At 44.6% G+C, this 13,887-nt stretch overlaps 1 protein-coding gene across 2 annotated transcripts in view; it reads right to left on the bottom strand.

The window, feature by feature from the left end:
• The window catches only part of GABRR2 (gamma-aminobutyric acid type A receptor subunit rho2), a 45,653-nt gene that overhangs the window by 26,015 nt on the left and 5,751 nt on the right, over nucleotides 1-13,887 (bottom strand). For both annotated transcript variants that reach the window (XM_042803576.1, XM_042803578.1), the window contains exon 2: nucleotides 8,475-8,581. In XM_042803576.1, the coding sequence (XP_042659510.1) occupies nucleotides 8,475-8,581 (107 nt within the window). The remainder of the gene's footprint in view (nucleotides 1-8,474; nucleotides 8,582-13,887) is intronic.

Here is a 13,887-nt window from a genome sequence, read left to right as displayed (position 1 = left end):
AAATACTATGTCTACGTTCTTTTCTTTTTTCATGTTCCTGCACAAAACACTCAGTTTGGCTCCCTTGGCTCCCAGATAACCAGCAGTTACCTCACTGCAAGGCCAAAGTCTAAGGTTCGGTCTGGAGCTGCTATGAAGCTTTATTAAACCCAAAATACAGAATGTTCAGTGTAAAGCTGGAAAGCCCTTGAGAGAAGAGGCCTGAGGTTATATGTCTTGTACATCAGTGAAACTGCTTCTACTTTTTACTTTTCTGTGGTTAGTCACGAATTTGAGGGATGATAAAACAGTGAGTATAATAGAGAGAGGAAGAAACAGTTTGAACTCTGGACTCAAATGTGAAGTTCTTAATACAGACAGTAGGAAGATGAGACTGTAAAACTTACCTATCAGTGGAAACATTTACCCTGCCTTTCCTGTGGAAATCCTACTACAATCATCAGGAGCAATCACTGTGTTTCCCTTCTCCCTGCTCCTCATTCAGCACCTGGAGCTGAGGTAATGAGAAGGCACATGAATGGCAACAAGACCACGTTGAAACACCAAGAAGACCCTTTGAAGAAAGCTTGGACAAGAGGTTGGGCTGAACAGGGAAGAGTGGGTGAAGACCCGGTGGGGCCAGCCCAAATGTTGCTGCCTGGAAGCTAGTGGTGGGAATCAAACTATCACCAAATCCTGCTCTAGGCAATGAGCATAGCTGGTAATGACAATTGCATATTCACTTGGCCCATCACTCTTCAAGACTTCTATTAAGATGCAGGTTTGCACTTGATGTGAGCAACACTGTAAATGCATGCAGTGTCTGAAGCAAAACAGAAGCCCTGTAAAGAAATGCCCTCTTCAAACCACAGCAACAAACCCTGGGTTTCCCTAAAGGTCACCTTGGCTACAGCACATACCATTGAATTAAACGGCTGTAGATCAGTCACAGAAAGATCTCAAGATATCTTTGGTCTCAGTCCTCCTTGGACTCAGTTAGGAACTGCTAGCTTTTTAATCATGCCTCTCTGGAAATTAAACTGTTGAACCACTGGCGCTCCAGACCTTTGCCAAATTCCCCATCAAATTCCACTAGGGATAAGAAAACAGAAAAAAGTCTCCTTATTGAAAGGGAGCAGAGGATGAGGAAGGTGCAAATGGGAAGGGAAAAGAACAGCTGAGATGGTTTCTGACACATTGAGCAGATAGAGAGAGGACAAGTAACTTAGATTATAACAATAAAAGTTAAAAAGCCCTCATCGACCAGCTTTTCTTTGTCATAAACAATATTTTATCTATATTAATTTTTTCTTTGGAGAGAGGAAAGCCAGAAGGATTAGCTTGGAGAATTACAAGCAGGAAAAGACCTGAATCCTGTAACACTGGAGAAACCTCAAAGCTCAGGCTACTCTCTAGGATGTTCACTGCTGGAAGGAAAGCTGAACGGATCCATGTGAAAGATGTGGATTTGGCTGAGAAGAAAAAGCAGTGCTGCTTTGCTCAAAGACTGCAGCCCAGCAAATCTTTCAGCCCATACTTTAGGGTCTCTGAAACTTGTCAGCCAAATTCATGGAATTATTCAAATTAAGCATGAGATTAAGTATTTATAGATCAAGGTCTAGAGAGAACTTGCATAACCTTCAACTGAAATATTTCTTCCAGAAACAGCAAATATGTCAACATCAATTATCTCCATCACTGTTCAAAGCAATATCTTGCAGAACTGAAATCCCTAATTCAGCAGGACAGATACAACCAGATAGCAAACCCTGGACTCTGAAAAAACTTCATAAAAGTCACAGGCTTCCACTTACAACACAGAAACAAACCATAAATCAACTATTCCCCTTGCATCTCAGTCACAATGCAGCGGCAGCTTCCAAGCAAGCTCAAGACACTTGCACAGTCATTAACAAATTTGACGGTATAAAAACTGGAAATGGAAAATAGGAGCTTTTCCTTTTGAAGGAGGTATTTATATTTGCATGTTGAGAGAGGATTTAAGTGACTTGAAGTACAATCTGAGGCTGATGGGAGTGTTCCTGCTTTCTCTCTTGTATTGGGCAATATCCATTAGCCCCACAACCTCTGCATAGGATTTACATGTTGAGCCTTCTCACTGTAAAGGTACTGCCTTCTGAAACTGCATCAGCAACATCTTATTTCTGTAAATTCCTGCATGTCAGCATCCTTGCCTCAGATCAAATGGGTAGTGAAAAGATACTCAAGGACCAGCCTGTCAAAGTGTTTGTGGCTTTATATGTCTTTATTCCTTTGCCAAATTCACAACCTGGTGTTCTGAGAATCAGCAGTGAGAGTGCTCCCTCATTTCCCTTTCTTCTGCAGTGAGCTGCTCTGTTTTTGTGACCAGCTCTTCAATGAAAGCCATTACATGTTTGACTTAGGTGCTGTGTATAGAAAAGATGCTGTACAGAATACCTTTAAAGAAGACCCACTTTGCATCTGCCTTCAGTGGCTGTACAAGTAGAATAGGTGGACCCAACAAGCCTCCATCTGGGGTGGGTTCTGACACCGAGAAGACTTTGTGGCTTGTTTCACCTTACAAAAACTCCAGTTTGAATACTAAACTCTGTTCCAGGCTGCATGGGACACCCGGTCTTGAGCTAACACCTCTGGGGAGCCCAGGAGGTTTCTATAAATGCTGTTCAGGAATTACTTCAGAAGGTGCCCAACATTAAAGCCTGTTGCATCCCAGTGTGTCTTGGCACCTGAAATCACCCACTGAGGAGCTGCATGAAAGCTGCAAAGGACCGGTCAGTTCCCAGTCAGAAACAGCTACTGGACACAAATATAGGTTTTATTTTTTAACAGTGCAGCAGGCTTTGGAAGATAGGGAATAACATGCTACTATGAAAATGCCTGGAGTCAGTTTTCCACTCCAGCTGAGACTAAAGTTATGCAACATCTATTTAATTTTTCTTTTTGGCAGTGATTTCAAAGGCTCATTGTTTTCCTCTGAGACAGTCTCTCTGTCCCTTCCTTTATCTCTGAAGGAGTGAGGCAGACATAGACCTTGAGATAAAAATATCTACATGGGAAACAAGCAGGCTTGAGACTCTTTGTTGCTGCCAGACACATTGTGCATACCCAGAGAGACTCACATATGTCCATAAGGGATCCCATGTCTGTAAGCTGCAAGACAGTCTTCAGTGTTTCTGCATGTATGTGTATGTGTATATATATATATATATATATTTTTTAATGTATGTATATATGTCTGGGACCTCTTAATGTGTGCAGCTACCAGGCAGTCACCACCAGGATACGCTCATCAGTTGCCACATGACTGCAGAGACCTTTGTTTCTCTGCATCTTATCGAGGGACAGGCAAGTTTTATTCCAGCCCTTGATACAAACCCTAAGTGAACTACTGATGCTTCATTCACCCCACCATTCATCCATTCTGACAAAAGTACTGCCAAGAAAGGGCAGCAAGGACCAGCTGACATTAGGCTATTAAGCTCTGAAGAAATAGAATAGAAGTACGGCATTAGGCTGTTCCTCAGCAAAGAAGATACAGCTATTTTAAGTATCAACTAAAGCTGCTTATTCACAGACTCCCTGTAAAATACGAGATGTTATAGATGAAATGCTTAAAATGGGTGTTTAAGGAAGGCAGCAAACCAAACATTTACATAATCTTTAAATATTAATATTTGTAAATAATACCTGAACATCTGCTAGCTAGAACAAGGTCACTGACATGGAGATAACTCCCTAAGGGTCATAATAAATGCAGTCTATTTTAGATCATGAAGGCTACTTTGAACATCAGCAAAGCAAAAATCTTTGTCATTACCACCGTACCCAATAGCTTGTCTCTAATGGGCTGAGAGCAGGCAAGATGACCATGATTATTGGGCTGTTAATAACACAACTTATACAACATTTGCTTGCTCAGTTGCTCTTTACAAAGATACTTTTTCTTGAAAAATCCTTCACCTTTCTCTAATGCTTTTCTTCCATTTCGCCTTGCATAACCCCAGCCTGCCCTGTCCAGTGGTCGTGGCTGTGTTGGGCTGGCAGCTTGCTGACTGTCCTCTGCAGACCAGCAAGAGTCATCACGGCCACAATAAAGTAGCTACAACCCCATCCTCTTTTAGCTTAAATTCCAGTGGTGAAGTTGTAGACTGCTCCACCAAAAATGTTGAAGGTTAACAGCTGCCCATTATTTCACCAAGTTTGGGAACCATCAGTTTTACAGTATTGTGTTTCTTTATTGTGTAATGTCCCTCACAATTTGCTTATGACATTATTTATGTTTTCCAGAGATGAATTGCCCTTCCAACCTGCACCACAGCATCACAGGCCCAATGCAACGTCACAGGGCTGGACTTTCCATTAGACCATGGTCCTTGAGCTGCTCTCAGAGAGCAGAGATGGTCTTAGGGCAGCAACCAGTTACAGTCACACATGTCCCACAGGCTCCTCTGCTCTGCTTCTGCAGTACAAATGCCTTTTTATCCTACACAGGTCACACCACATCAGTTTGACTGGCAGTGCTGCAGCAAAAAACTGGAAGGACTCACAGTGCATAGCAAATCACTGTGTCTGCCTGATGAATAATAATACAGAAGGAAATATAAGGATTGCCTCTTACCAGACTTCTGTTTTCTTTCCTTTATATTTTTTTTCCATCAGGCTTATCATCTGTCACTAAAAATACACTGCATAATTCTGCAGCTGTGCAAGAACCTGTAGCACCTGAGCTATCTCTGTGCATGTGAGTCATGCTTTCCAAGGCTGAAGCCTCAACAAAGCTGTTGCCATGTTTTGCTCCTTATCACATGCAACTGCAGCACAACTTTGCTAATACCCCACCTTTATCCCAGGTAGCTCTTCAAGATAAGAGATTTTGAGCAAAACATAAAGAAACACCATGTTTTTCCTTTATAAATAGTCAACTTTTCTCTGAAGGCTGTTTGGATATTTCTTAATTCAATAAATGTTATTCCAAGTTTTTAGGCTCTAGGGGTATCCTAATGCCATGATGGGAGGTAGTATGGGAAAACAAGACAAGAGGGAGACTAAAATGCAGGTACATTAGTGCTGGAGGAGTAACCATGTAACTATGTGTGTCTATTTGGTGTGAACCTTTGCCTTCCTCATGGGCTCTGAGACACTGATAAAAATAGCAAAAAATTTGGTCTGTTTACAGAAATGCAGTGAAGTGGTGACACTCAAACCATAAACAAACATCAAAACCTAAACCATCAGCACAGTGGGACAAACCCCCTAAGCTTCCCCAAAAAGCACAGGCATCATGCCCTGACATACATCCCGCTAGGACAAAAAAAAAAAAAAAAAAAAAAATCACAGTGGCCCCCCAGCTATCTCCAGCTGAGTAGAGGGAAGGAGTCCAAGTCTTCTCCCAGAGAAGCGTTGTCATGTCACCCCATCAGACCCAGGAGCCAGCAGGTCTTTTGGCCAGAGTGGTGACACCAAGGAGAGAGGGGTGCTTCCAGTCTGTCCACAACAGTCATTCAGAAGTCACCAGCCAAAATGCAAAAACTGAGTCTGACTTAGCAAAAAAAAAATCTGAAACCACAATATGGTACCCTAACATTCAGTGATTTGGGTTTCTAAGATTTTTGAGGCACGTGCTTTGAGGTTTTTCGTTGCTACCTATAAGACTAGCAAGATTCCCTCTCTGATGCTGACACTGTTTTTTGCCTGCTGAAGGGAAAGCCTGCTCCCTTCCTTTTGGGACCAGCAGAGTTTGTCACTGACCTCACTGTCTGGGAAACCAACTCTATTCAACCTTGAGTTGGTTTTAACCTCTGTGAGCTGGCTATTTTTCCTCTGCTTTTTTCTATTCCCTCGCATTTTAATATGACGAAATATAGCTTGGATGGCCAGCCTCTGTAAGACTGGTATAGCAGTGACAGCTGTCTCATCAGCTGGCAAAAGGGAAGCATCTGGGAATCTCCTTCCCACTGCTATAATTTACAAGCCATGCGTGGTTCTGTCCATTCAGTACCTGCAACTGCCAATGATTCATACTGTATCTGTCCTAGGGGCCACCAGCCTGGTGTCCTGTGCGCTTTCAAAGCTGAGCCTGCCTCTGCACTTTGCTTCTCCCCTCTCATTTGCTCCAGGAGAGCTGCTGGAACGAGCACACTCACCTCCCCACATGATTAGGGATGATCTTCAGCACTAGAAACCCCATCGTCTCTTCTCTGAAGGAAAAGTAAGAATTCCAGCACAGACACCAGCTTGGCAATAAGAAGTGAAAATGATTATAAGAGGAAAATGTATATGCAGCCAGATTATTATATGACAGTGGTTCCTATCTGAATGTAAGAGACTAATAAAATCAAGAAAAAGTTACTTCTCCAGAAGGAACCACAGGACCTTTCCACATATGTCTCTTTTAAGACTATGGGGAGGGAAGAGAAGGACAGAGGAGCTACAGGATTGGAAGTAGAGGGAACCCTCTGAGCTTATAGCAGGACAAGGCATGCCTGGTATTTAGGGACATATATGTACGTTGGTGAACTCACTTAACAGAGCATGATATCTACTTCTCAGTCTAGCCTTCTGTTAAGAAAGATGAAGCATACCAAATCAGCAACCCATCTTCATGTGTGCCAAACCATCTGCAACCTCCTGCCCACTCTCAGAAGACAACATACAACATACTGACACAAATAATTGATACAGCATCGCTGTGCTGGGCAAACCATGTGGGATGGCACATGATCACCAATATCTATGACGGAACAGTGTGCCAACAACGTAAAGCCAGACTGAAGGCAGTGGTTATCTAGCCAACATGTCACAAATCCAGGCTTTGCAGACAGTACCTGCCCTCATGGTCAACAACATGAGACATGCTCGAGAAGATCAGAAGAATGGAAAAGAGAAGCCTAAAAGTCCGGTAAAAAAACCCAAGACCAATAAATAAACAGCAAAATAGGAGATCAAGCCAACAAGAAGGCTGAGTGGACAAACCCGACAGCAACTATCTCCTCCTGGAGCCAAGAGAACGTGCGTCAGTCCATGAAATCAATCTCACAGTTTCTTGGTTTTCATCTTTCAGAGGTCATATACCTTCCCAAATCCACCCTGTTGGAAGGCTCACTTTCCAAAAGAAGCAGCCTGGCAGGAGAGGAAATACCAGCGATAAGCCATAATCTCCCTTTCCCTAACCAGAAGGTGGAGCAGCAGTATCACTGTCAAGGAGATACCCATCTGGAGCAAGTGAGAGGCCTGAAGGCAGCTCATTCAGCTTCACTTTTACAACCGATTCAGAAAGGAGCAGGCGTGCCCAGTGCTTCCAGAGCCAGCTCCCAGATCTCAGCCCTGAGCTTCAGCTGCACACATGTGCTTGTCAGATGTGCTGGCACCAGCCCCAGGGGGATTTGTCTACATTCCACTCAGAGGAAAATTTAAGGGAAACTACTCAACTCTAGAAATAACAGATCAAGTTTACCACTGACGATCAAAAGAGTTGCCTCCAGCAGGCAGGCTGGACTGCAACCTGTTAGTAAATTACAGTGTGTCGGGGAGAAAAAAACACTGGTGATGACACATTTTGGACTCCGGAGTTTGGAGAAATACAAATTGTGAGTATCGGGACAGCACTGTGCTGTCACATCAGCACATCTGCACTGTGGGGTGAGAAACACCTTTCCAGCTACTCCACAAACAGGCAGGTCAGAGAAGCTTTGTTCTACGGACTAGGTGCATAATACGAAACACCCCAGTGGCCCACCAGCAAGGGAGAAGTTGCACTTCATTCTAGAAAACTGATTGACAAAGGATGCAGTGTTAGCTATTTAGAAAAAGCTGATGAAAACACTGCCCTTAGCTCTGGAAGGGCTTGGTTATTGACGTAATCAGAAGAATGATTTCCGTTCTGGTATATCAGCACATTTTTTATTTAGGTACTCTCTTACCTGTTGCAGTGGTGAGCCTAGAAAGATCAGGCAAGCATATTCCTGTAAATGGGTATGACAGAACATATAAACGAAGGTGATGGAGGCCTTCTTTCCTGCTCCGTTGCTTTAGAGTGTTTGAGACAAGATTTTAGTTGAACAAAAATACTCCATTTTCTCTTAGCAAGGATGGGATGTGATCTACCTAACAAATTCTTTAGTTTGCAATTTGATTACATCAGCTTAAAATGTCATTGCAGCTTCACAACTACAAGTGAACGTTAACACTTGCACCTTATTCATCTTCCCAATAGCGAAATACTTACTGGGAGGGTTTGTCCTGAGGTCTGGGGAGCACTAGCCAAAAAATATAGCCAAATTCAGCAACAAGAAGGAGTGTAGGGGCTGTACAAAGGCTTATGAGGTGAGGATGAGGCCTCTCCAAATTGTCTTGAATATCTCCTGAAACCATGCAAGTTCTTTCCCTTCACTAGTGCATATGGCCAGAGGCGCTTTTTTAATTATTATTACATGACTAATGAGACGATTTTTAATCAGATGAGCACGAAAACAAGCAAACCGTTTTATTCTCACCTCCAAAAGCCGGCCGCATGGTGAAGTCATGGCTGTTGACTCTGAGAAGCCGCTCCGTCTTTCCTTTCCAAGTTTTGGTCACGTCACGATTCTTCTCATAGATGCGACTGCAACACACAGCAACAGCGTTGGTCTGGGGTCCCTGCGGCACTGGGCGGCCGACGCCCGCCCGCCGGCCCCATTTCGGAGCCGCAGGAGCGGCGGCCCGGTGGGCCCAGCCGGGCGGGGGGGAAGCGGGGATGGCGCCAGCACCGGGGCGTAGGCCAGCACGGCAGGCCCAGCGCCCCTTCTCCAACAGCATTAGCTCGGAGCTGGCCCCCGCGGCGGGCAGCCCTGCCGCCTCAGCCGGCTCCGAGGCCGGCACGGCGCTCTCGCCGCTCCGCAGGCCGTGGCTCCCGGGGCGCCGCGAGGCCCGGAGCGCGGCTGCGGCAAGCGTGACGGAGCAAGCAGCAGCAGGAGCAGCTGACTCGGCCCCACACGTTACCCAGCCAGGACTTGGCTGGGTACCGAGGCGCCGTTATCACAAGAAAGCTCTTTTCGAAGGTGGTCGTGCAACGTCATATGGTATTCTGAGACTATCTGCCCCACGAACACCAGCTGAGTACCGGCAGTTTGCGTGGGCAGAGGGCTCGCTTCGCCTTTTGACTTTTAACAATGACAAAACCACCCTCCACAGCAGCGGGAAAATAGCTGTTTTATCCAAAGTCAGCAAGATCTGCAATCCTTCACTTTTCTGAAAATTAAGGGAGAATAAGTCCTAACTTTCTATTTAAGAGATCACACAACACTAGAGCAAGGATGACAACAAACCCCTGAGAAAAGTGTAAGAAAGTCACTGAAATGGCGTAAGTGGGTAACTAAACAGCAAACAGGCATATACTGCGTGGACTTTCAGAAGAAAATCCAGATCAGCATCCCTGGTGTTTCCCAGTGGTGCAGTAAGGAGGACTTGGATCATTAATATTCCTCAACCCCTTTGCTCTGGGCATAAGATCTGACAAAGTTGTAAATACTGCTGCAATTAGCTGTTTGTCAGCAACTTACTAATAAGTAGAAAGAACTTTATACAAAAGGGTTGAGATTCATTTGGCTGCGTGGGAGAAATATCACTGGCCAGTAAAGAACAAAAATATTGGAGGAAAAATAAAGGAACTACTCTACTAGATACAAATATGAAGGTGAATCAGGCTTAAAATCTTGGTCAAAAATTCAGAGCTTAGAAAACCATCACCACATGCAGATGTGTGGCCGTGAAAGGGCCGTAGATGTGCTTTGGGGTCATAAAAATATAAATGATGATGAGTATAAGGAGCATAAATCACAAATCAGAAGAAAAATTTCCCATCAGAGCAGTCAATTCAGAAAATAAATGATAAAACCTAAGGGTTGTTGCTGCTGCTAACATTGATAACCTCTTTACTTTAATAAGGAGGTGTAAAAGAAGCAACAGAATTTTAAAAACTGTATTAAATGGATGTTTTAAAGGAATACAAACCCTTGTGCTCCAAGGTACAAGATACATAGGAAAATTTTGACCCCCTCACCTCACTCTGGGCTCCTGTTTGAATCGGGGTGTTGGAGCATCTCTCTCCCTGCTGGCTGTAAAACAAGACCCAGCTGGAGCAAGTGCACCCCCAACACAACTGCATTAATATTTACCTAAAAGGAGGGGTATAAACCCAAGAACAGCCATTAATGGGAATATTTGGAGGCAAAAGTTTAGCTTTTAACTGCTTGCTGCAAGGGAAGGTTGTGTTTCTTTGCAAAGGTTAGGGCTGCTGACAAAGGGCTCCACTTTGCAGCCTGCAGTGTTGCCTCTGCTCCTTCTGCTCCTGAAAAGCTGGAAATGGAGAAGAATGATCTTTCTGTGTCTGCTTGACTTTAACCATCAGGGAAAGGCCAAAGTACCAGTGAATGTTCAATCAAACCTGTCTCCTCGAAGAAGGGGGGGAGGGGCGTGAAATGAAATTAAAAATCCAATAAAACTTTGTATTGCATGCTGTATGAGAAAATAGCATGGAAAACCCTGGCAGTATTACAATGCCATCTTGTGAATCGATGGCACAGCCTCACTGAAATGCCAAGCTCTGATCAATCCATTCAAAAATCATCAAACAGCAAATATCACACAGGAGAGTTGCTAAGAACAAGTCTGTGGCTGCAGAGGTTTCAGAGGGCTGGCTGGGGTCACTGCCTTAGGAAGGAAATAGAGGTTTTCAGGAACTTCCTGAGCCAGGGGTTGCATTTAAAAGCCAGCATTTAATCATCAGTTCGTGCCCAATCCTTCAAGTGCATGACAAAAATTCAGAATTTACAGACAGAGGTCCGTCATTTAAATTTTAATCAATTTAATTCAATCATGAAGATTTTGTATAGAGCTATTTTTAATGACAGGCAGTCTACGCAGCCTGCATTTGAAATGTATAATAACTGCTTTTGTCAATTCAATCCAAAAGCAAGTCCAAGTTTGTCTGAAAAAACCCTATTCTTTATAACAGTAAGTGACATCAGCTATGCTGGTATCTCCTCATCCTCTCTGGCAGGTATCCCAAGGCAGCCTCACCACTGTTTGGCACAGGAAATATCTCGCTCTCTGCAGCAAAGGTTAATACAGTCACCAGTGCCTTTGCAAAGCTGAAGGATGCACTGAACACTCCTGCCCATCCGGCGCCTTTACTGACAATCTGATCACTGGTATCTCATAAATCCTCCCTGATGTACTTATGGTCTTTAGCACTTCAGATTATAGATTTGTCAGGGTTTCTTTCAGCTTTATGCACTCTCTGCAATTTACCACTATTCATTTAAATCCACCCATCTCCCTTTCTCGTTTTTGTCATGTTTTTTGTATGTGATTTTATTGCTGTTTACACTTCACTCAAGTGGGATGAGTTTGATAAAACTGTCTTTTGTGAGGAATTGTTCCTGTTTACAGAAAAGAGAAGGGGACAAGTATCTCATTGAGCTTCTGTAAAGGCTTCTCTACTATTGCCCTAAATTTTTTTTTTAGATTTTCCTGGAGCCTTCTCTTCTCCAGGCTGAACAACCCCAACTCTCTCAGCCTGGCCTCACAGGGGAGGGGCTCCAACACCCTGATCATCTTGGCAGCCTCTTCTGCACCCACTCGAGCAGGTCTGTGCCCTTACATTGGGGGTTCCAGAGCTGGACACAAGACTCCAGGTGGGGTCTTACAAGAGTGGAATAGAAGGGAAGAATCACTTCCCCTGACCTGTTGGCCACACTTCTCTTGATGCAGCCCAGGACACGGCTTTCTGAGCTCTGAGCACACATTGCTGGCTCACTGTCAGTTTTCCATACACCAATACCCCCAGGTCCACTTCCACAGGGCTGCTCTCAATCCACTCATGGCCCAGCCTGTATTTGTGCTTGGGATTGCCCCGACCCATGTGCAGGACCGTGCACTTGGCAATGCTGAACTTCATGAAGTTTGTGTGGGCCCACCTCTCAAGCCTGTCTCTCGGGATGGCATCCCTTCCCTCCAGCGTGTCGACCACACCACACAGCTTGGTGTCGTCGGCAAACTTGCTGAGGGTGCACTCAATCACACTGTCCATGTTGTCAACAAAGACGTTAAACAGCAGTCAAAATCTTACCACGCTTCAGTATATTCTCTGGGAAAAAAAATCCAAAATGCATTAGTTGAAGGTGTCATTTACTTTGTGTAGCAGCCACAGCAAGCTGGAGGAGATGCACACTGTGTAAACCCGGCACCAAGAAAGGTGAAAAACCTGCTGTTTTTCTAACCAGCAAAGCATGTGACTGCTGCAAAGACCCCCAAGAGGGTAGATGAAAAGGAGAAGGTACAGTAACAGTTTATGACTGACAGCAATTAACTTGCTCTTAGGTGAGCATTCCTCATTATGCTCTGAGTGTATTCCACATAGATGTGCATCTTTACTATTAATGTACATGGATCACACGGGATCAGATATGGTCGAGAACTTTCTGACAAGCTGGGAACCTCAAGGGCCTTGATTTTGGGGAAGTCTCCTTCCATCACCTGTCAGGGCCACCAATTCAAGGGCTTGATGAGTCCCAGCTGCACAAGTGGCCCCGGTAGCTCCACAACAAGGCAGGTCTATCCTGGTTCACATGGATGGCCACACCAGTCCCTCTTGTTTCCAGAGCTGCAGGGGAGAGGGACTCTGTTGCCCTACATCTGGATGTAACGTGCTCCACACTGACACACCTGTGGCATTACGAGTGGAGCAGGAAGGAAAGCCAAGTGACTTTCCTTGTCAGGTTTCTAGAAAAAAGTTAAATCAGACTCTGGAAAATGATGGTCACAAAGTCAGAGGATGCCCACAATCACTGTTATCATACACATTAGGAATCATTCATGGTCACATGCCCAACACACCTTATCATCTGTTGCTTAGGACCCTCCATTTTTGCTTGGTTTTTGTAATGTATGTTTTTAACCAGAAAAAGAAAAAAAAATCTATTCTATGGTTATTCATGTTTTCAGCTTATTAAAGGTGAATGCAGAATACATTTTCTTCACAGCAATAAATGGAGGCTCTTTTTCACCAAGTGTATCCCAAACCCTGCACTCCATGCCTTTTCCTACATCCATCCAGCCCAAATCCAACAACAGAAACATAAGTAGATGGCAACAGGTCTACCGAAGGGACCCAGAGGGGGCAGTTCTGCTGAAAAGGCAGGAGGAGACACGATGGTCGACGAGACAGCACTGAATGCACGCTGGCTGGTGAGGAAGCAGTGTTGAGGCTCTAAACATCTCACAGTCTACATGGACAACCACACAATTACTACACACTCATTAGTAGCAGCAGCAGAGAAGTTATATTGGTAAACATGAAGACACGGAGCACACGGCCAAGATATGGCATGAGGTTTGCTTCTCAGATCTGCTGTAGCCATTTGCGTGTGTGCGTGTCGCTCCCTGAGTTTGTTTCACATTGTTATTTGGCCCCGCTGTGACGCTGCAGTGACGGTGAGACATCAGACCTTGCACAACTAGAAGCTGTGCAATGCACTGGATTTGAACCCCATGCTACCAACACACCTGTAAAAAAAAGCGGTTATCAACATTTTAACAGCTGAGCCACTTAGAAATACTGCATTTTCTGAAAAACCACCATACAGCTGAGAGGATCAATAGGGACTGGGAAGAACTACAGGCCAGAAGACATGTCTGCAGCACCTGGTCAAAAGTTGGAGAAAAAAAAAATGCATCCCTGCAAGGCAACAGAGGGAGCATGCCTACCAGCTGCAGCCGTTTTAGCAGGGATGAGCAGACTACTCACCCCAACGGATCTGTTTGGAAAAAAAGCCCGAGTGCTGAGCCTTGTGCTGCCATGCTCCAACACTCTACTTCTGCTTCTGGGTCCCAACCTAGGGCTGGCATGTAGCATGTCCTGAAAATTAC

This window comes from Tyto alba, unplaced genomic scaffold (assembly GCF_018691265.1).
Source record: "Tyto alba isolate M040663 unplaced genomic scaffold, T.alba_DEE_v4.0 Super-Scaffold_40, whole genome shotgun sequence".
Classification (NCBI taxonomy): domain Eukaryota; kingdom Metazoa; phylum Chordata; class Aves; order Strigiformes; family Tytonidae; genus Tyto; species Tyto alba.
The sequence above is the reverse complement of the archived record's forward strand: the minus strand, read 5'-3'. Positions and strand labels throughout refer to the sequence as shown.